Genomic DNA, 22,111 nt, shown 5'->3' on the forward strand with positions numbered 1-22,111 from the left:
TGGTGAGGCCAAAGTTGGGGCAGTTACTGCAAGTGTCAGTAGGGGAATGTACTGGAGGACAGCCAGGATTAGGCAGGGAGTTTCCAGAAGCTTTTGTCTAGAATTTGTAAATGCCCTTTAAAAGGGCAAAACCCAAAACTTGAAACAATGCTGGTACCTGCAGGCAATTTATAATGAGCTGAAGATGGAGCAGTGTGTTTCTATTTTCTTAATCCTCCTCTGCAAGCTCAGATGGCAGAGTTTTCCAAGGGGAAGGAGGAAGAAAACTGTCCTTGTGACCTCCAGAAAGAGATGCCTGACCCCACTCTGCTGCAGCTTCCTGAGTAATAAATTTCTATTGCTAGAAGGACTGCACAAAGAAAGTAAGAGGAAAGAAAAGGCCCAGTCCCTGCATCCCCATCACTGACTGAGATGAACAGGAAAGAACCATTATCCAATTTCTTTCTAGAAATGCCCATGAAACCTCCCCTGACCTGGTGCTGTTTGAGTTTGTGAGGACCTGGTATTCAGGGTTTTTACAAACTGACCTGACACGGACCAGCAATGCCACAAGGGCCAGAACTAAACTCCCAGCCCAAGGACCAAAAGAGATCTCAGGTTTAGTGCAGATGAAGGATGTGATCCCTCAGCTATTTAGGATGTATCCAGGAATTCAGCCATCTCCAAAATACTTTTGTTCCTCATGTATTTAGGTATCATATGGCATCAGGAACTCTGGGAAAGGTGGCTGCAGCTGAGAGGAATGTGAAGAACATCTGTTTCTTACCCAAATGGGCAGCTTAAGCAAAAGCCAGAAAAGCTAAAATTCAAAAATAAGAAGGAATGAAAGGAGATCCATGATAATTCCTCCCCTCATTTGTAGCTATCAGAAGAAGGAATGCTCTACTGAGTGGTCTAGGTATGAATCTAGCCAATGGTGTTCAGCAGAGAGCCCATGATATGGGACACACCATGGCAGGAAAATGTCCCTGGCACAAGGACTGAAGTCACTGTGCCATGAGAAGCTCCCTGGTTAAATTCCAGGTGTAGCCAGGCTTTACTGCCATTGGATTGATGGGAGAGGCTCCTTTCAGGCACATCCTTGGCAGGGGAGTCCATGAAAAGCTCCCAGCTGTGCCACCCTGAGACAGCAGAGAAGCCAAGGGGCCTCGTACCTTTGAGTAGAAAGCAGAAAGGAAAAGGCACTGCAGGCCTGGGGAAAAAGAGCTGCTGGGCCAACCTCTGCCTGCCCCTGGGGCTTGTATTTACCTGGACTTGGAGTTTCAGCCATTTAAAAGGAAGAGAAATCAGAGGGCAGTAAACCCTGAGAAGATGCCCACTGAGACAGTGGAGAAACCAGAAGGAAGTAAAGCCATCTCCTGCCTGGCATTGTCCCTGATGTTGGCCAGAGAGGAATGAATAAGAATGACAGTGTTGAAAAGGAGATCACATCCTCAAAAATTTAGACAATCTGTCAAGAAAAGCTGTCCTCAACAGCAGTGGCAGAGGATAGAAAGAAAGAAGAATGCTTTGATCCTGAAGAGCTTTCCTCTTCCTCTCTCCTGCCTTCCTCAGCTCCTGGGAAGACAATTCCCACCAGCTGTCTATGTGACAAGGGCTGCTCTGCACACAGCAGAGAGAGACAACAAACAGACACCTCAAATCCCAAACTGCAACACAGACATAACCAAAACCTTATGACTGACCCAGCCAATCCCATTCCTCAAACAAAAAAGGCTTCCCAAGGTTTCACAAAGGGAAACATCTCTGCACCTCAACAGGAATGCACATGACTCAAAATTCCATGCAGCATATTTCCTGCCTAGGTGTATCCCATATCAACTTCCAGCAGCTTAAATCAATTTTATATTTGCTTTCCTGTCCCATTTATGTGTTTAAGGATCAGGGTATTCTGAGGAAGAACCGAAGTGTCATTATTTTTGAGGCTCAATAACACATGTTACACATCACAGAAACTTGTATTTCCCCAACAGACAGGAACATGAGTCTGGATTTGATTAACATAAAAAGACCCTTACCAGAAAGTGAGTAATCTGTATTAGTCATCCTCATGGCTGGAGTGTAAGATACACTTGGCATGTCATGGCCCTTCTCCTTCTGTTTCCGTCGATACCACACAAAGAGTGCCAGCAAGACCATAATAATTAGAAGGAGAATAATAATTCCAATGATTGCTCCCACTGAGTGCCTCTCTGATCCAAGAGCAGGGCTAATTTTAGTATAGGGGTTTAATTCTTCCATCATAAGAGCCGCTGTTAAAAGTAATTCATAACACACTGTAAATTGAATCGCGCATTTCATTTTTGAAACACTGTTGGGGTTTTTTTTTAAGGCAAGTACATCATTGGAGAGGAGGAGAGAGGGAGGGATTTTATAGAGAGAATTCCACTGTACCTTGATCACATCGGATTCCTTTGAAGCCTGGACTGCAGTAGCAAGTGCCTGTGACGTGGTCACACGTTGCATTGTTCATGCACTCACACAATTGTTTGCAACCATAACCAAATGTTCCTGGAGAGCACTCTGGGGAGCCAAAGAAAAACATTGGAAAGAATTCTACTGTTTTTGGGAATGGGCACAACACTTGCCATGGGAAATTCAGTAGAGAAGTCTCCTCGGTTTTAGGATCTCTAGGATAACATCCTAGTGTGAAATGATTATCAGTCTAAAGCAGAAGCTAAATGTATTCTATGTGCAGTTTGTTACTCACTAAGCTGCAACTTTCTGGAAAATTCATAGAATGAAATCAATGGGAGGTACAAAGGCTTTAGAAGTGTATTGATGTGTATTACAAATGTTCAGAGTTTAACAGAACTTGATGTCAGAAGCTGTAGACAACAGAGCTCAGCATTCTTCACCAACCTACCTTTTTTTTTTCTCATGGGGGGAGTTGCAAAGACAAGTTTTTAATGAGCCTTTATACGAACCCAACAGCCTTTGCCAAACAAACCCCACATGCTTTCCTACTCATCCCTGCCAGTGCCAGGAGGTGAATAGAACATTGCAGGTGAAATTTCAGAATTAAGCATCTGAATGGTTTGATTTGCTCTGCTTCAGTGTCAGGATTCCTAATACACAAGAAATTTCTATCCCGTCTTTGTGTTTCTATCAAAGACAAAATGATTGAATGTCCAGCTGAGAAATTTATTCATACAATTACCATGATGGGATATTACAATAAATCTGTAGGCAGCTTACTGTACTTCTGGAGGCACTATTCAAGAATAAATTGAAAGAAACAATGTCTGTCACATCCCACTTATTTCCATGAAGAAGCTGCATTACTGAAAACATGCACCCTTGCTATGATCCTATGGAATATATGGTTCAAGATGAGACTCCTCGTGTGTCACTGCAAATGTTTTTCATTGCATGACAACACCTCCCCAGTGTCAGTCTCAAAGTGGCTTCTGGCAGCCCAAATTTAATATTGGCACACTCAGACACACCCAGGCACACTCTGCCATACCCTGGCACACTCAGACACACTCACACACACTCACACACACACACTCACACTCAGGCACACTCTGAGAACCATAGCCAGTGTCTGTTTATTGATTTGCAGTGTGTATTAAAACTGTATCTTTAATCTGTTGGTACTCAAACAATGAAAAAATTAAAATTATTACAATTAATGCTCATTCTTTTATTAGCCTGCAGCCTACTTAAAATGAATAAGGCCTAAATTTTGGTACTGCACCACAGAAATGATGCCTGCAATTAAGCATTTCATCTGCAATGCAGTGTGACTGCCCATTCAGCAGGATTTGGAGAAGGAAGGAGCCTTAATGAAGAGATTCTTTTAGATTAAACTGTAGAAAAACAAGTAAATAAATACATTTGTAGTTTGGATAGAAAAGAAAGCCTCAGGCTTTATACAGGGGTCAAATCATAAAGCATCTCCTTGTATTGTGTGGTTCTTTGTGGGATTCTTTAGTTTCCTATTTTGATTGTGGCTGCAGTGAAGAGCATCCCCAAATTCCACAAAGTTGGCCACTTACAGAGTTACAGTGGTGCCATGTGCAATTCCCCACAAGCACACAAATTTGGCCCTGAGAAATTCACTTTGCTGAATGCAAGTGCATGCACAAAATATTTATGAATTAAGTTACAAATACTCCATAAAGATCCATGCAGCAAGCTACAGATAAGAAGCCTTCCCTTGCAAATCTGGCAGGAATGTTACTGAATTACTTCACTGCCAAAAAACATGGGGGAACCCTGTGGAATTAATGAGGTGGATTTCACCTGTGTATGGAATCCCAGTAAGTGTGGGAGAATTTCCCTGTGAGTTACTGCACTGGACAAACAAATAATTATCCAGTTAGAGCACATGCAATTTCCAGGACCCTCATTCCATGTTCTTTAAAAAGCCATTTGGCACAGCCTGCTAAATATTCCAGTGGGACATGGACAACAATCCCAGTAAGATATTCCAGATCCCTCGCAAGGGAATTGAGGTTCACTGGGAAACATTCACTGCTCAAGCTAAACTCAGACCCTTCCCAAAATGGCAAGCAGCCTTGTTTCCCTTGATCTGCTTTCATTGTAAAGATGAATCTTTATTTGATCCATGTCTACATCATAATTTCTGTGGGAAAGCCCCATATCCCCAATATTCCTTGGAAAGCAGAGATTTATTCCTTGGAACCCCTCTGTTTTCATGCACTGAGAAACCCGGGGCTGCTGCTCTCAGCAGGTTACCCAGGCCCGAGGCAGCTTTAGGGCTGGGTGTGTATTAATCAGATGCAAATTGTTTGAGAAGGCCCCATTCAGTCAGCACTGAACGCAGTGATTTACTTTCTCTCACCTAAATTTAGTCTAGGAATCAAAAGCCCAATTTGCAGGAATTCACTGAATTTCTTTATGCTTTCACTGCCCAGTTTTCCAGAGGTGCCCTCTCCTCCCTATGGATTATATAAAGTGCCTGGGGTCACTGTCCTGCTGACATCAACACCTCATTTAAGAGCCTGTTTGTGCAAGAATTCTGAAAAATTACTTCTCTGTCTGGAGAAGGAGAGGGCTGAGGGCACTGGTACTTACTCTGCTCACACTGTTTGCCTGTGAATCCCGTCCTGCACGTGCACTGCCCAGTGATGTGGTCACAGTCGGCTCCGTTCTGGCACTGGCACACATTGGCACAGTTCTTTCCATAAAAAGCAGCTGGGCAACCTTTCAGCAATCAGAACAAGGAAAGAGTAGGAAATAAGCTGAAAGCCAAACTCAGATGTGTTATCAGCACAAAGTATGTGTATAAATCTATGGATTTTCAGCCTCTGTATATTTAATGACATTTATCTGATGGTCTAAATGCAGAGATACTGTGACAGCCAATTTTCTTGAAGTAATGTTTCTCATCTTTACAGAATTGCCTCTTAAGTGTTTCAGAAGAATGAAAACTTGACCCATCTATACAAACTACATTTTCAAGAAGTGAAAGAAGATGCTAAACAGAAACTGTCTGGAAGACCAGGGATCAATCAATTACTTGCAAGTGAAAGAACCTTCTTAAAAGGCTCACCAGAATTGGATCTCCTCTTTTATACTGATAATTTGGCACTAGGGTGAGAAATCTCTAACCACGAAATACTGGGGCATTAACAAGCAGAGACACTGACTATGCAAATTCTAACAATGAATCAATAATGTCAATGATTTTCCCCTCCTTTACTGAGCGCCAAAGGCATAAAAAACCTTGGAAAGCTTCAGGACTGTTTTCTTAGGGGTGATGTGAGGTTATCAGGAGAAAGGAGCATGTGGTTTTCCAGGGAAAACTGCAATACTTGGAAGAGACACGAGGTAGCAGCACATACTTTGACAGATTCCCTGTCTCTGAAAGGCTTACGCTGAGTGCAGTAGAGCCCCGTCCAACCATGGGTACATCTACATTCTCCATCGTAGGGGCTGCACAGTGCTCCGTTGTGGCAGTTGCATGAATGAAAGCAATCAGGGCCCCAAAACCCAGTGGGACAAGCTATGAAAATAAAAAACATTTGTCAGCTGACAAAAAAAAAAAAAAAAAAAAGGCAGGCAACGATACTGTGTTAGTGCTATGGAGGAGCAACAAAAAAGGAGAACCTGTGAGGCATCAGCAAAGGCAGAACCCCGCAGTGCTGAGCTTGGCAGTGACTCCTGGACAGTGACCAGTCCTTCCTGGACAGTGACCAGTCCTTCCTGGACAGTGGCCTGGTCCTTCCAAGCCACCAATGGCTCTCCAAACCCTGGTGCCACCCTGTAATCTCTCCCTGGAACAGGGAGTTCTTCCAGCAGGTTGATGGAGGGGATTCTGCCCCTCTGCCCTGTTCAGGTGAAACCTCACCTACAGAGCTGCCTCCAGCCCTGGGGAACAACAGCAGAAGGATTTGGAGCTGCTGGAGCAAGTCCAGAGGAGGCCATGGAGATGCTCTGAGGGCTGGAGCCCCTCTGCTCTGGAGCCAGGCTGGGAGAGATGGGAATGTTCCCCTGGAGGAGGCTCCAGGCAGAGCTCAGAGCCCTTTGCAGGGCCTAAAGGGGCTCCAGGAGAGCTGGAAAGGGACTGGGGACAAGGCATGGAGGGACAGGACACAGGGAATGGCTGCCACTGCCAGAGGGCAGGGCTGGATGGGATATTGGGCAGGAATTGTTCCCTGGCAGGGTGGGCAGGGCTGGCACAGGGTGCCCAGAGCAGCTGTGGCTGCCCCTGGATCCCTGCAGTGTTCCAGGCCAGGCTGGACACTGGTGCTTGGAGCACCCTGGGACAGTGGAAGGTGTCCCTGCCATGGCAGGGGGGGAATGGGATGGGCTTCAAGTTCCCTTCCAACCCAAAGCATTGCAGGATTCTGTGATTCCTGGAGGCAGGATCAGGTCTTTGCTGCAGTGAACCCGTGACCCTCGACACGACCCCACTCTGTGCTGTGGCCACTCTCCCTGCCTCACTGGCATTATCTGTCAGGACAATTTAGGCAGGGTTGCAAGATATGGAGGTAATTTAATTTTCTTTTTGACATGCTGGAATTCGTGCATAATAAAGCCCAGCTATTCAGGTTTACTTTGCTATGCAATCAACCACTAAAATTACCACATTCATTTGAAGCACAGAGTGCTACTCCAATCATGTAAAAATGTAAAGAAAACTTCTTCCAGTATGAATTCCCATCCACAAATTCAGATTGCTTTTGTTGTTGGGGGCTAATAATAAATTAAAATCTCCGGGTCTATTTTATATTTCAACAAGTACAATATTAATACATTAAAAAAAGTTATTTTAAGCCTCCCTCCAAAAATGAATGCAGTAAGTTACAGTTATTAGTGCCAGACTAAAAGATCCGAAATTATGATAGCCCTTCAATATAACAACTATATTTTTGCTTTAAAAAGCACTTTCCATTGCTTCCTGCTAAAGACATGAATTAATAAGGCACGGTTCCCAGGAAACCTGAAAGTACAGGCACCAGACCTATTTTCATGGATGCCAATGGCTCCATGGATGATAAAGGGAAGTTTCTGGCATTTGACAGATGCCTCTAAAGCCAGAATGAAGGGCCAAAAAACCCCTGCCGTGACGTAAATCCAACGAAAGGTCACTGGACTCACACAATGCAAAGCTGAGCAGGATTTGGCCTGAAGTGTTTGTGCTATAAGCAACCAGAAATACTTTTCCAATGCCTTTCTAAGGCAGAGCTGCAGGGGCACTCAGTGAATCCAGAACTGGCTCTGGAGTTGGAGCTAAAATTATCTCCTGTGCAGCTCCAAGTCCAGGTCATTGCAGGTTAACGGGAGCACAGGGCTGGAAATAGCCCAGGAGGGGAGGCCAGGTGCCCAGGGAGGCTGGAGTGGGACAGGGTCACCTTAGGAGAGTTCCCTTTGTGTGCAAGGAGTAACTGAGCAAAGAGCCACGTCCTCCTCTGCTCATCCCGAGCACAGAGCACCCACAGCCAGGTCCTGCCTCCTAAACTGCTCCTGCTGACCTGGCTGGCCTCGTTCTGCAAGGAAAATAATCTTTTTTCAAGGTTAACAGACACTAACAGACATTTCCCAATTAGATGGCTAAATATAATGAGGAATATGTGCAGCTTTCTGTCTTTTTTTTCCATTTTTTTCTGCAGTTTTTGAGTGACAGCAATATTCTGCCTGTGGAAGACGCACAATAAAAGCAAAATTACAGCCGTCTGTTTTTATCCGATTCCTGCTTTATCACTTGGAGTTTAATATATTTTACTCTGGAATGCTGTCTAATATGTTAGTTGTATCCTGAATATGAAGTAACATTTCTGAATGATCGGATATTGCCTCCCTCTGTGATCTAGCTTCAATTAAGGGATGCTCTCAGGAAATGACACTTTGGGACCAGCAAATGCCAATCTTCTACCTGGGCAATTTTCAGAAAGAAATCCTTCATCCCTACAAGGCCACATTGACTTTTACAATTAAATTACATTTAATAGAAATATTTCAGCTGCCTAATTTCTCAATTCTAGGGATTTGGTACATGAAAACATTTACTGGTTAATAATGTCTAAATGTAATAGCTGAAAGGAAATGATTTCAAAAAAATAAATAAAAAGGAATCCAGCTAGAAATTAAAAGGGAGCATGGAGCTTTCTTTTCTGATAAGAGCCTATGACCTTGCTTTCCTGGAATAAAAGCCAGTCAGGGCTTCTGCAAACTCTAAATGTAGAAACTAATTCGATCCAAAGCTAACTTAGATTAATTAAAAGAAATCAGCTTTAAAGAGAGCTGTAATACAACAGAGATTTCCCCAGAATCTGTCTTTAACTTTCAGAAAGCACTAAACAAACACAAAAAAAATCGGATGTTTGAAGGCAGGGGTGGAGAAATGAGCCTTTGCTTACTCTGGGAGCAGTCCATCCCTATCCAGCCCGGGAAGCACTGGCACGATCCATCGATGGGATTGCAGGTCCCGTTCTCGGTGCACTGGCACACCTCAGCACAGTCCTTCCCAAATTTCCCACTGGGACACACTGAAAACACAAGGCACTTTACTGCAGGCTCTTCAAAAGGAATGGGAGGAAATCACAGAACTCAATATTTAGCAATTAGAGATAAAATTAATTACAACGTTTTTTCTTTGATGAAGTAAAATTCCTCTGGAAAGCAGGAAAAGGCAGAAAGTACTCGAGTCCATTTTGCTTGCATCCCAGGAGTAAAAACAATAGGAAAAATTAATATCAAAATCCATTTTTCTGCTGGAAAAATGAAGCTAATCTAGTCACAAGATTGCAATTATTGAAGGGCAGAATGGAAGGATGACAAGAGGAGAGACAAAACAGAGAGGAGGGGTCATTGGGAGAGGAAAAGAACAAGAAAAAATTAGGAGAATTCAGTGAGTAGCAGCCACGAATGAGTGGCTGGGACTGATCTGGTTTCCAAGGATTTTTTAATATATATATATATTTATGTATGTTATATATCTGTTTGACTGAGAGCTGGTTAACAGATGTGCTGCATCCCAACAAAATCAGCACCTTTCCCTGTGTGCCCACCTAAATGAAGCTGGAAGAAAAGAAACTCTAAATAAAGAAACTCTAAATTTTTTTTCCAGAGTCATCTTCTCACATCCTAAGCACAGTGACAGGAAACTAATAGACATGTAGATCTTCAACCTCCCACCAAATTATTGGAAATCTTTAACGTTAAAGTTGATGGAAAGCTCTGCTCAGTAACGAATGAAATGTTTCATTTCTGGGCTCTTATTGGCTGTGTTCCCTGACAAAAACAGATGTATTTTCAAAACAAGATAAAACATACAGTCCATCTTAGCAAAGAGTGTAACAAATGGAACTGGACTTGTATCCTGGTAAATAATAGCCATGTCAAAAAAGTGATTAAGGCACTTCCCTGAATTATGCAGCTGTTTTACCACTTCAGCCTCTCTCACTTTCTCAAAAGTAGTCTCTGCAGGTGACCTCAATCTATCCTGACTGTGAATCAGCCACAGATTGAAATCCTGAGCTGTGATTCATTGGCTTTTATATAATATGCCATCTTCTGCTCTTACTATACAGAGTATTGTTTTCTGCTTGTGTTTCTATAGACTATGGACTTATCTGTAGGAGTGGATAAAGTTGGGTTTGGTTTTCACACTGTGTGCTAAATAGAACAGTCCCTAAGTGAAAGGAGATAAAAGTAATCACAATACACAGCCAGGATGGAGAGAATACACAGAGAGAGAAGGAAAGCAGAGCCCTCCTATCACAGACAGCAAAAACTGAACTGGTCTGTCAGCCCAGGCTCCTGGACAGGCCACAGCATTGTCCCTCCCAGAGCTCTGCAGGAAGCAGCTCCAGGCACTGTCCTATCTTTGAGATGGAGAAAGGCAGCACCTCCTCCATGAAGGCTGGGGTTTGTATGTACAAAAAATGTAATTCTCAAAGGACTTCCTTAGAAGAGGAGCTGATTTCTTCTGCACCATGGAGTACTGATGGAGCTGGGCAAGATCTATGATCCAAACAGAGCTGCTGGCAAAGGGACCAGGTCACACTTTGGTGCTTTGGTGCACACAGGCAGAGCTGGCAGAGGCTTCCCTCCACAGGAGCTCCTCTTGCCCCTGGGAAATGGGATGATGCCCTCTGCAATGTCAGCACAGAGGGATGACAAAATGGTTGGTTCTCCCTAATTCAAACTGCTGGTTGTGGACTGCCAGAGTGACTCTGGTGAAGATGTGAGATCCAAATTCAAGCACTTTTAAAATGCCTCAATCACTTTTAGAGAGCTGTAAAACAAGGCCTAATGCTGCTGACTGTACAACACAGATTGGGATGTTAATTAGCTGGAAAAGCTCTGAAGAGGGACTCCCAAAGTCCCTGTGGGATGTCAGGTGTGTTCTAGCAGTGATAACAAGTTATTATCAACCCATCTTGCTCCGTGATTGGGAAAGATATTCATAAAACAGCTGTTTAGTTGTTTGCAGATCAGAATCCCTGGTACAACCTGTGCAGCTTTGGGGGTTACACAGCTCCTCACATGCACATACTGCTGGTGGAACAATGTTCCTGCTGTCAATGGCATAAGGAGATGAAAAATCCAAAGTGAAATCTTCATTTCACGTTTTTCTAATGGAAAATTAATTAGCATTTTTCTTTCTACAAAATAAAGTTACATGTTAACTCATTATGACAAACTGCAACACAAATTGATTTTAATTAGGACATGAATATTTTAAGATTAATTTGCTGGATAGATCAACATTTCAAAGTAAAACCAGAAGTGCTGAACATCTGAGCAAAAATAAAATAGTTTTCTTAAGAGGATAATTAGACCTGCTTATGCTTTGAAATCTGGTTAATGTTTCACATAAAATGGACAAATTCACTGAAATACGTTCATTTTAATAAATTAATTGGTGTAATGTTTAGTTGACTATACAGCACAGGAAAAAAACCCCAAAAAACCACGGTTATACTTAATCTATGTTTAACAATTTTTGGGTAACTGCTGCCTGCAATCCCAGCTTCCTGAGAAGCAGGTCATTGAAAGTGTGATTCCATTTTGGCAGAGATGGTGACTTCAAAGGGCAGTGGCCACTATAAATCACTCCTTTTAAACATCTGTGTAGAAAATATCCACGGCAATATGCAGTAACTGAAAGTGCAGAAGGCTGAATGATTTTGTGGGTATTTTTAGGATAAAATGAAATTTGGAGTTAAATGTGGAACTTTCAAAGGTACAGAAAGGTGATGGGTATTTGGGGGAGCTGAAGTTCCTTCTCACTTGTGAAAATGAGCTCACTTCTCAGCCTCACTGCAAACTTTCCTGTCTCCTGCACTTGTGTCCAGAGTTTTAGCTATTCCCAGCCAGTCCTGCACATTGTAAAGGAGGTTTTGTGAACGACTGGGTGTTTGGGATTGTTCACCTGAGGTGGCCTTTACCTTTACCTGTACCTCCCTGTCCTGCTGCAAAGCTCACATGAAGGTGCCATCAACATTCAGGTGAGGACAGGCTGAGCAGCAAGAAAAATGAAGCCATTGGATGCTGATGTATTTACAGCAGGTGTCTCATTGCACACTCATTTCAATCCAGTGTGGCAGAGCTGGTTTATTTATGAAACCAGGAGCACATCCTACTTACAAGAGGGTGACTCTTTGCATTTTCCCTCTGAAATAAAGATTTTCTTGGGAATCTAAACTGCTGAACCAAGGGGAAAAGGCAGGAACCATGGGGTGGGACGTGCTGCAGTCACAGACAGGAGGGAGGGGGCTCTGGTGGTACCTTGGTTGCAGAGGGGGCCGGAGAAGCCCGGCAGGCAGTCGCAGTGTCCGGACACGTGGTGACAGGGACCATTGCTGTGCACGCACTGGGGACACGGCTGGCTGCAGTGGTGGCCGTAAAACCCTGGGGGGCAAACTGAAAACACAACAAACCAAGCTGTCACAGGTTTTCCAATGTTTTCTCATCACTGAGAGCTCGAGAATTCTCTGTCTGTCTTAATCCCAAACCAATATTTCTTAATTTATCAACCACAATTTTGTGGACAGCTGAAATAACGAAGCCTGTTAGATTGTTCCATGTCCAAGTGCAGGCTCTGGGTAAAATTGCTCCTTCTTTCCTCATGGAAATCCTTGGCTATTTAATACCACAGTGGAGTTCTCAGCAGCCTTTCTCTCTCAGGACACTCATTTGAGTCTCTCTAACCTGAACTCTGTGACAAAACAGGAGTTTAAGATGTTTGAGAACTCCCAGTCTACTGCAGATGTGGTTAATAACACACCTTCCATAGATTTTAGGATAGATAGGAAAAGAAACACTGGCACACAGGCACAGACAACAGAAACTCAGAAGCAAATGGAAATTGAGTCAAGAAATCAGAGGAGGTGTATTAGGAACCAATATTTTATGTCAAAACAACTATGCCAAAAGCTGTCTGGTGCAATGCCTGTGCTAAACGGAGGCAGTCATTTATACATTTAATGTGAGGAGCAACAGCCACCAAGTGATGAACAGAAACCAATAATGGTAATTATGTAACACCATACAAAACCATCTGATTTGCATCAGTAATCCCACCAGACAGCTGAGTAAACTTGTAATGAATTGTGTGCTTATTTTGCCTAAAACCTGGATTGAAATTGTTATAGAATTTGTACATCAGGTATAGAGTCAGGATTATGGCTCAGTATCTCCTCTAAAAGCAGATTTTTGCTTCTAAGAGCGTGTAGAGTGAAAAAGCATCCACTGTCCAAACATTCATTGCAATAGATAACACAAAGAAATGTTAAATTGCAGTAAGTGACAGTAAAAATAACTTTATATGTTTTTATTTTTACTCCTGTGATTCTCTGTTCTATAGTTCTGGCTCAGTGGTTACTAAATCATGTCTGTTCTATTTTTCCTGCAAATGAGAATTTTCTCTTGGACTGTATGTTCTCAGAGGGTGTCAGGCTCTTACCCCACTGCACATTTCCAGCTGGAGCTTAGCTGACAGGTTGGTTGATGATGCAGTAGCTATAAAACAACCTGGATCATTCCTGGAGACATTTCTGCAGGCTTAAGAGCACTAAACCATCACAATGTCTCATGTAATCCTGATTACATGGACAGAACAAGTTGGCTGAGTATCATCTTCACTATCACCCTCAGCTCTCCTTGTACAGCCTAAATTCTGTTTCTAAATTAATTTCTAAGAGAAAAATGTGGATGATTTTGAGAACTAGCTTAGTAAGGTCTCCTGTTCACCAGGTATTCTTGAGCCTGAATCCCACAGAAGAGGTGGAATCAAGCTGCATTCCCAGGCCATATGCTCACAGAGGAAATAGCAGAAACATCCACAGGATCCCTCTGCTGTCAGCCCAGTGGGGAGGAAAATTTCTCCCCATTAGATCCTTAACAAACATCCTCAGGGAGCAGCCTGATTCCTGGGCTTGCAAACTGGGCACAAGGTCTGCTCCTGTAGCCTGTGTGCCAACAGCTGATAGAATTAAGCTGGGATTTTTTTCATTTCAGAAAGGTCAGAAACTATTAACTTCTGGAAGTTTTGCACTCTTAAGGTTTCAAATTTGTAAAACATTTTGTTCCTCATCTCCCTGAAGCTCTGAGCACCACATTTTAGCCTTGGAGAGAGGTTTTACAGCTACACAGATATGCTGAAGCACCTGGAAATTGGGGTTTGTAATGGAAATGCTTATAGGCCATTAACTACAGCAGTGCTAGAGGTCATCGTTATAATGGCTTTAAATAAAAACTGTCAGCTACAAATTATTTTTAGAGATGAGTGTGTTCTAGTGTCAAGTGTAACTGGTGAAATCAAAGGGGATATATGAACTGGGCATGCAGAATGTCTTACAGGGAGAAGGAATGCTGAGCAGAAAAGAAAGACAAATCCACTTTGTGTTTACATGGGAAGATGGTTGGTGTAGTTTGGATCAATTAGAGTCCCTATGGGGCAAATGCAGCTTCCCAGATAAAGCAAATGAGAGGATTTTTATCTGCTTGGTACATTTTAATATGTAGCAGCAGAACATCAAACAGGAGCTATTTCAGGCTGCTGTGTTTCTTTTCCTGGCATACAAGAAAACATTGCCTTGTTATTTTGATGGCAATGCTCACCCACTTGTCATTATGTGATGGGTGGTGGCTGACTCTGTTTAATAGGTCTGATTTCACTGCAAAGCTGTGTCCTGCCAGCTCTGGCTTGTAAAGGTGCTGCTCCTCCTTTCAGGTCACCTGTGACCTCCAGGTGCAGACCAGAAGAAACACAAGGCACAGCTCAGTGCAGGACAGCCTTGACTTCTTGATGAAGGAGAATTTTTCAGGCTCTTTTGCCCTCAGGAATTCATGAGCTAAAGCAGTTCAGGAACTGTTTGTCTGCCTGGTGCCATAAAGGAGCACTTCCACCTGCCTTGCTGCTGCCAGCTATGGAAAATCTTACTTCTCTGGCACAGGGGTCCCCTGTATCCTGGTGCACAGTCACAGGTTCCATCCTCAGGGGAGCAGGATCCCCCATTCTCACAGCTGCAGGAGATGGAGCAGTTGGGTCCCCAGCGGCCCTGGGTGCAGATGTTGTCACAGTGGATGCCTAAGGACAGAAAGCCACACGTTAGGCTTCTCACAACTTTGACTCTGCTCATTGATCAAAGAAATGCTTGGCTGGACTGATGCCTCACAGTCCCTCAGAGCCAGAGAGGGAGTCTGAGAAGGAAACAGCTCCTCTTTCATCTGCTTAATAAAGTGAAAATTAGGAAAATGCCAGAGAGGTGAATTCTGTAGGTATTAGTGGATGCCTGTTCAGTCCTCAGCACCATTAAAGAAACTCTGCATGTCATCCAAGAGATGAAGGTCAGGAATTGCTTTAAAGTCACAAAATAACTCAAATAACTGGCCTGAAAATAGGCAGTTGATTGAAGCCTGATTACTTACCTGTTGTGAATTGGAAGACCTTAAAAGAAAAATCAGGATTTTGCAAAAACATGTTCAGTATTTGGATTCTTGAACACAAGTAAATTCAGGTCTATTTTGTGTTCTGTTCCCTTCCTGGCTTAAACCCCTGTGCTCTGGTGTTTAGTGCACACACCCCACATCCACCCAAGGCTCCCCAGTTCTGTGTGAATTAACTGAGTTCCAGCAAGTGGCAAGGCTGTGAGCACAGGCTGAGCAATTCAATGTTAAATGGAGACTGAGACCTGCCAATCCAGCTCCCACTGCTTCCCAGGTGCTTGTTTGATATTTATCATTATTATTTATTGATAGTTATTTATTATGATGAAGAGCAAAGGAGCACACAGCCAGGAAACTTAACACGAGGCTTTTGGCATGGTTTCAACAAGTTTTGTTTAAACTGGTGACTTTTAAAAACAACCTTGTGCCATGGCTTGTCCATATAAATGTGATTGAAGGAGCTGATCCTGCACACCATGTCTGAGAGGCTCTCACTCCACTGGGGTAAGGCAGTACCAATACCTGCAATTAGCTGGGCTATTTGCATGATCAAGGGCTCCTTGGATGGGTTTGCATGAACTAAGAGGGACATTGAGCAGTGCCAGCTGCAGGGAGTGGCACTGGCAGGGGCACTGATAAAAACAGCAAAAATGGATCAGAAAACTGGCTTGGAAATTTTCCTAAAAACACAACCCCAGTGGGAGCCTGGCCTGAGATCTGGGGGTACCCACACGCCCCAGCTGGGCTTCCAACCCCAAGATGTTCTTTACAACCCAAAGCCTGGAATGTTCTTTACCATCCCCAGCCTGGAATGTTCCTTACCACCCCCAGCCTGGAATGTTTTTTATCACCCCTGCACATGTCCCAATGCACAATGGGATCAAAGCAGCCCAGGGGTTGGATTAGTGCAGGGCTCCACAGAAACACAATCCCAATAATTTCCTCCACCTCTGATAACTTCATCAGGGTGCTGGAGGTAATGGACTGCATTTGGGGAGCTGTGATCTGTACAGTCACCAAACTTTGAGGATTATTGAATCAGCTAAAAGTCATTATAAACACACTTACAGTGCAGCTTCAAGTTGGTTTTATAAATCTCTGAAGTTAACAAAGGAAGAAATACTGCAGAGCCAAAATTTCCCTTTTCTGAAGATTAATCACACAATTATAACGTCCCTTCCTAGAAAATCTTAACCAAGTCTGGCAAAAGTACAGTTTGAAATGTGATTTCTAGTAATACATGATCTTAGCTTTATTTATAAAGAGGTATGGACCATTCTGTACAGCTTAATAAAAACCACATTAAAATACAGTAAAAACTTAAATCAAGCTCAATTCCTTTATATCCAAGTAAATCAATCTGAAAAAAAGGACTGTGAAAAGAGACAAGGAACGTTTGTATTAGTAAAATCAAGAAAAACAATTCTTTTAAACAGTCTTGCCTGCTCCCTTTGAAATCAAATATATCCTTGAGTTACTTAAACGAGTGCTTTGTGTGTGCATTTATGTATTGTATCCACAGTGCTCCGTAATTAAAAAGCCAGACAATAAATTGTAAACAAATAAATGTGTTTTGTATTTATAAATACATATATATGATCATTTATAGCCTTGGGTCTCAGTGTGAGCTCCCTGAACTGAAATTCACACACAAACACAGAAAAATGTGCATTTTTCCTCCTGATTGCAGCATTAAAATTCCAATTTTGTCATTTTGGATGGGATATTATAAACAGGGACAATTAAACAACATTATTTCTTGTCTCCTTTCACAAAATTTGGGGAAGAATGACGCTGTCCCTTTTCTTGTGGAAGGGACCTGAATTAGAATGCCAGGGCTGTTCCTTGCAGCAGCAAAGTCCTTCCTTTGGTAATGAGTAATGAGGGACGTCTTCCCTCTCCTAACGAAGGCAATGAGTCATTGTGGAGCTGATTGTTGTAGCAAAATGGAAAGGGGGAAAAGGAAACTTTCCACAAGCCACTGCCACCCATTACAGCCCTTATTTATTTATTTATTTATACATTTCCAGAGGAAAACCGAGATGGTGCCACAATCAGATTTTATTACTTTTTATGACTCTAAGTTAATTCTCATGGAAGATTTCGTTTTTGAAGGCTCCTACACACAATGAATTGCAAATATAAATGAGAAGTTAAAATTGCATCTGGACATGCAAGTCTTATGGAATTGTGCAGGAAAAAGCACCTTAATTTTACAATTCCCTAACCTGACAGCCTGTAAAGGGGGAGTCCATCCCTCCCAGCTGCTTTACAGTCAGAGTCAGTGAAGCAGCAAGATTCTGTAATGTAAAACTTTAATATTTATTTAGGAACTTACTGATGAACATTTTTGATAAGCAATTAGTTTTCACTTTCCAGAACTACAAAAACTGCTGAAGTTGACACACCTCTGTATGACCTTATGTACAACCACAGATTCCTAATTTATGAACAAAGTTCTGGTTTCACATGCACGGTGTAGAAATTAGAAAGACAACTATCAGAAGTCCTTGAAGCTGCAGGAAGCAGTTCTATACATAAATTCTATTGCTTGGATACCAGGGAATTATCTGGCAGCCTGAGGCTGTGGTTCACAATTGCAGACACTGGTATAAAATTACACTTCCAAGACCTTTTTAAACAATGTTCTGGGGGTGAATTGTAAATGAAATCCACATAACTTCTATAAAATTGTAGTTATCCCCTGGATGTGTGCAAAAGATCTGCACTTCTGCAGTAAGGCAGAGCCCAGGTAAGAGCAGAGCCCACTGTGGCTTTAATTCAGCCTGTGAAACAGCAGCCACAAACTCCCCATGGCCCAGCAGGGATTTGGGGCATTGGATTGCTGCAAACACTGGCTGCTCTCCAGTGGGATTCCCTTTGCACTGTTCTGTACATGGCATTTAGCTGACAGTCCCAGGAGTGGCTTCACTCCCTTTTCCCCACACCAACCTCCTTTGCACACGTGGTGGGGAGGAAAAGCAGCTCCAAGGGCCTGAATTACTGAGGAAAACACAAACTGGGCTGAGCTCAGCCCACCAGAGCAGTCACAACTGCACTGTTCTAAGGGACAGCCACACAGGAGAGCTGCTCCAGACTCCTGCCCCTCCAGGACAATGTCTTCCCTGGTGGCCAAGCAGCTGCTGGCTGGACATGGGGAATATCTGGGGTAACAGCCCAGACTTCCCAAGGGTGAAGCCATTTGGTTGGGCAGGGATCTCCCAACGTGGAGCTGCAGATAAATCCTGATGAAGGAAAGCAGCAGAGAGTGAGAGGAGGAAGAGAATCCCAAAATCCCAGAATAGTTTGGGTGGGAAGGGACCTTAAAGCTCATCTTGTCCCACCCCTGCCATGGGCAGGGACAACTTCCACTGTCCCAGGCTGCTCCAAGCCCCGTCCAACCTGGCCTTGGACACTTCCAGGGGTCCAGGGGCAGCCCCAGCTTCTCTGGGCACCCTGTGCCAGGGTCTCACCACCCTCACAGGGAAGAATTTCTTCCCAATATCCCATCTAGCCCTGCCCTTTGGCAGTGGGAAGCTGTTGATAGAAATCTGTGTCTGGTTTTCATGGAGCAGCTTCAAGTTTGACCAGAAGAAGTCAGTCCTTGTATTCAAATTTACAAATCAAGCTGTGATGGATTAATCCAACATCCACACAAGCATCTGGAAAAGGACCAAGAAAAAGAAGAGGGGAAAAACCCCCCAGGCCATAAAACTGGGATGTGAGGCATCTATTGAAGAGCTCCTTCACAGGCTGCTTCCATTAATAATCTTCAGTGGCTTCAAGAAAGTTTGTCAAAGTAATGCAGATTTAGTGCTGCCTGTAACTACATCATGCTGAAGGACTTTGGAGGGGAAAATTCCTGAAATCCAGACATGAGCAGAACTCCCTTTTTTCCCTCTCCAGATTCTGCAATTGCACTCGTGCTTGGGGATTACGTCTCTGGCTCTTAATAAAGCTGCCATTGTTTCTCTGCTGTGTCTCTGGATAGTTGGAAACTAATACTCCAAACACAATAGAAGAGCAAAAATGGAGGAATAAATGAGAACCAGTGGCCTGGTTTTGACCACTGCCATCCCCCTGACAGTAGCCTCTGCAGCAGTGCCTGCACACTGCCCAGAATCTCATTATTTTTCAGGGATGTAGGAATTTGATAAATTATAGGATGTAGTTCCCTTCCCCCCACATACTTTAATTTTACATCTACCAGTGTATAACTGTAATTATTTCTCTGAATAAGATCTTCAGCTTTTTTTTTTCCCCTCAATAGTTCCAATCTAAAGACAGATGCAACATCAATTAGGAATGACAGGAATGATTTCATCAGACATTTGAATCGAACACAAACATTGTGCTCTCCTCCACCTGTCTTTCAACATGACATGAAGTCATAATAATCTCTTATTTCTGGCATTTGAATAGCTTTGGAAAGAAGTGCTTTTTATGCAAAAATAGGCACTGGATTTATGCAGGCAATGCTGTGGAGGCCTGAGGTTTGGTGAGTCATGCTTGGCTTTGATGTGGAATGCTGGTGGCTCGTGTCTCTGGCAGGATGGATCCCCAGGGGTGGTTTGGAGCTGCTGGCAGGGTCCCCACAACAGAGCAAACTCCCTCCAGCTGATGCTGCAAGGCTGCTGGGGTGGCTGGCTGTGGGCAGAGTTGAAGGAACTGGGAACAGGTCTGGGAATGTCTCCGAGGATGTGACCTCTGGAATGGGCTGCTCCTTCCTCTGGTCTCTGTCCCACTGCTCTGTCCCACCTGCAGGGACCCCACTGCAGCATCCCCCACCCAGCTCCCAGCTGGGGCAGAGCCAGAGGCCACCCAGGTCACCCTGAATCCTGCCTTGGCCTCCTGACTTGTACATTTATTTGTCATAATGATTTCTATACTCACACATTCTTTAACCTTATTCTCTTTCCCTGATACTCTTATTGCTGTTACACTTCTGTTGTCCCTACAAAATCTATTTAAGTTGTATTTGAGATTAGGTCCATGTGCTTTCCTAAGCAGAGACTCTTCTGCTGCTTCAGTCTCTAAAAGGTAGAAGACAATTCACTAAGAACACAGGAAGGAGCTTTCCAAGCTGTGGATCAGCTGCTCAGAGGGGCTATCACAGAGCACGAACTAGAGTTCACAAAGAATTCTTGATGCTTTTCTATCACTTTTTGCATCTTTATATTTATTCCTACCTGAGGCAAACCCTGAAGTATTTGATTCAGAGCCAGTCAGAAGCACCACAGCACAATTCCTGACAGCTCAGCATTTAAGAATGCTGAAGAATGAGAAAATCAGTGTGGGTAGGGCAGTAGATAGAAGAAAACATAAAGGGATCTCACATAAAATTAAAATGGAAACATTAAGAATTGATGGCTGCTCATCTAGTCTGCAAATAAGCTATTTTTGCTTTTATATAGTGAAAGTACTCAGCAGAGAACAGCAACCACACTCACATTATCTATGAACTTCTGTGGTGTTCTCAAAAGGTTTTTTTCACTGTTTTTTTTTCCCCCAAATTGGTGCCATGGAGCCCTTCCTTCTCTTGCTGAGCACCGTTCACCAGTGGATTCAGAGGGGCAACTCCTCAGTGTAACAGCCCATCAGTCTAAATGAAAGCTCCATGATCTGGTCCTAAATCATGAAGAATAAGCCCATCCCTGCAGCCAGTGAAAAATTCTAAATTGTCCTTTCTCTCATCTGTGCAGGGGCGATTTATGCACCCATTAATGTAAGTGTTTTTCTGCAAGTAATACATTTAAAGTCTAATGCACCTCTGTGGAGCTCTAATCCTACCCCTATTTTTAATTATCTAGAGAAATCTCCAGGTATGAATCACCCAACTCGGGGAATTTATGCAATAAAAGCTTTTGAGGCAAGAGACCTACCTCACAAGAAATTAGGTAAGTCAAAATGTTTGCTGAAATGAAGGCTGATGTGGTTCCCTTTGCTCCAGGGTATTCTCCAGGGTGCACTCCTGCAGGGGAAGAGTTGCCCTGAGCAGGCAGAGCAGACCTGCAGAAAATGGGGCTAAAAGGAGTCAAGCCCCACACAGCCCTGCTTCATCTTTAGAGCTTTCCTATTTCTCAAATGCTGGGAACAGTTTCAGGCCAGGAGGGAAGAGAAAGCTGGGAAAGGTCCAAGCAGACCATCAGCAGGAAAACAGGAGGAACTGGGAAAACCTGGATTGTTCTCCTGCTGGAAATGTTCAAGCTCCTGAACTAAACCATGAGTGAAGAACAGCTGAGCAAGAGCTGGGGCACAACCAAAGCCTTTTGTGGTCAATGATGTTGAAATTCCACCCTTGCTCCTTGGTGTGAGAGGGGAAGGAAGATGTTTACTGCAAACTCTTCAATGAATAATATAATGTATCATAGAATTGTGGAACACTTTGGGCTGGTAGGGACATTAAAGATCATCCAAGGGCAGGGACACCTTCCCCTATCCCAGGGTGCTCCAAGCCCTGTCCAACCTGGCCTTGGACACTTCCAGGGATCCAGGGGCAGCCCCAGCTTCTCTGGCACCCTGTGCCAGGGCCTCACCCTCACAGGGAAGACACTATAAAGAATATTTCCACTTTTTCTGATATCAAATCTAACCCTGCTCTCTGGCAGTGTGAAGACATTCCCCCCTTCCCTGTCACTACCTGCTCTTGCAAATAGTCTCTCTCCACTATAGAAATAGATAAATGTAGATACAAACCTCATTTTAACTTGCAGGTTGTTTGCTGAGCACTTTTCCCTTT

At 43.5% G+C, this 22,111-nt stretch overlaps 1 protein-coding gene across 8 annotated transcripts in view; it reads right to left on the reverse strand.

Moving 5' to 3' along the window:
• The window catches only part of MEGF11 (multiple EGF like domains 11), a 253,575-nt gene that overhangs the window by 23,641 nt on the left and 207,823 nt on the right, over positions 1-22,111 (reverse strand). For all 8 annotated transcript variants that reach the window (XR_015806596.1, XM_088172695.1, XM_088172696.1 and 5 more), the window contains 7 exons: positions 14,867-15,013; positions 12,211-12,345; positions 8,835-8,963; positions 5,849-5,977; positions 5,047-5,175; positions 2,395-2,523; positions 2,019-2,252 (listed from right to left, as the gene is read on the reverse strand). Coding sequence is in view for 7 of the 8 variants with exons in the window: in XM_088172695.1 (XP_088028821.1) it covers positions 2,019-2,252; positions 2,395-2,523; positions 5,047-5,175; positions 5,849-5,977; positions 8,835-8,963; positions 12,211-12,345; positions 14,867-15,013 (1,032 nt within the window). In the remaining variant the exon portion in view is untranslated. The remainder of the gene's footprint in view (positions 1-2,018; positions 2,253-2,394; positions 2,524-5,046; positions 5,176-5,848; positions 5,978-8,834; positions 8,964-12,210; positions 12,346-14,866; positions 15,014-22,111) is intronic.

The sequence above is a fragment of the Sturnus vulgaris genome, chromosome 13 (assembly GCF_052056855.1).
Source record: "Sturnus vulgaris isolate bStuVul1 chromosome 13, bStuVul1.hap1, whole genome shotgun sequence".
In the NCBI taxonomy this organism is placed as follows: Eukaryota; Metazoa; Chordata; class Aves; order Passeriformes; family Sturnidae; genus Sturnus; species Sturnus vulgaris.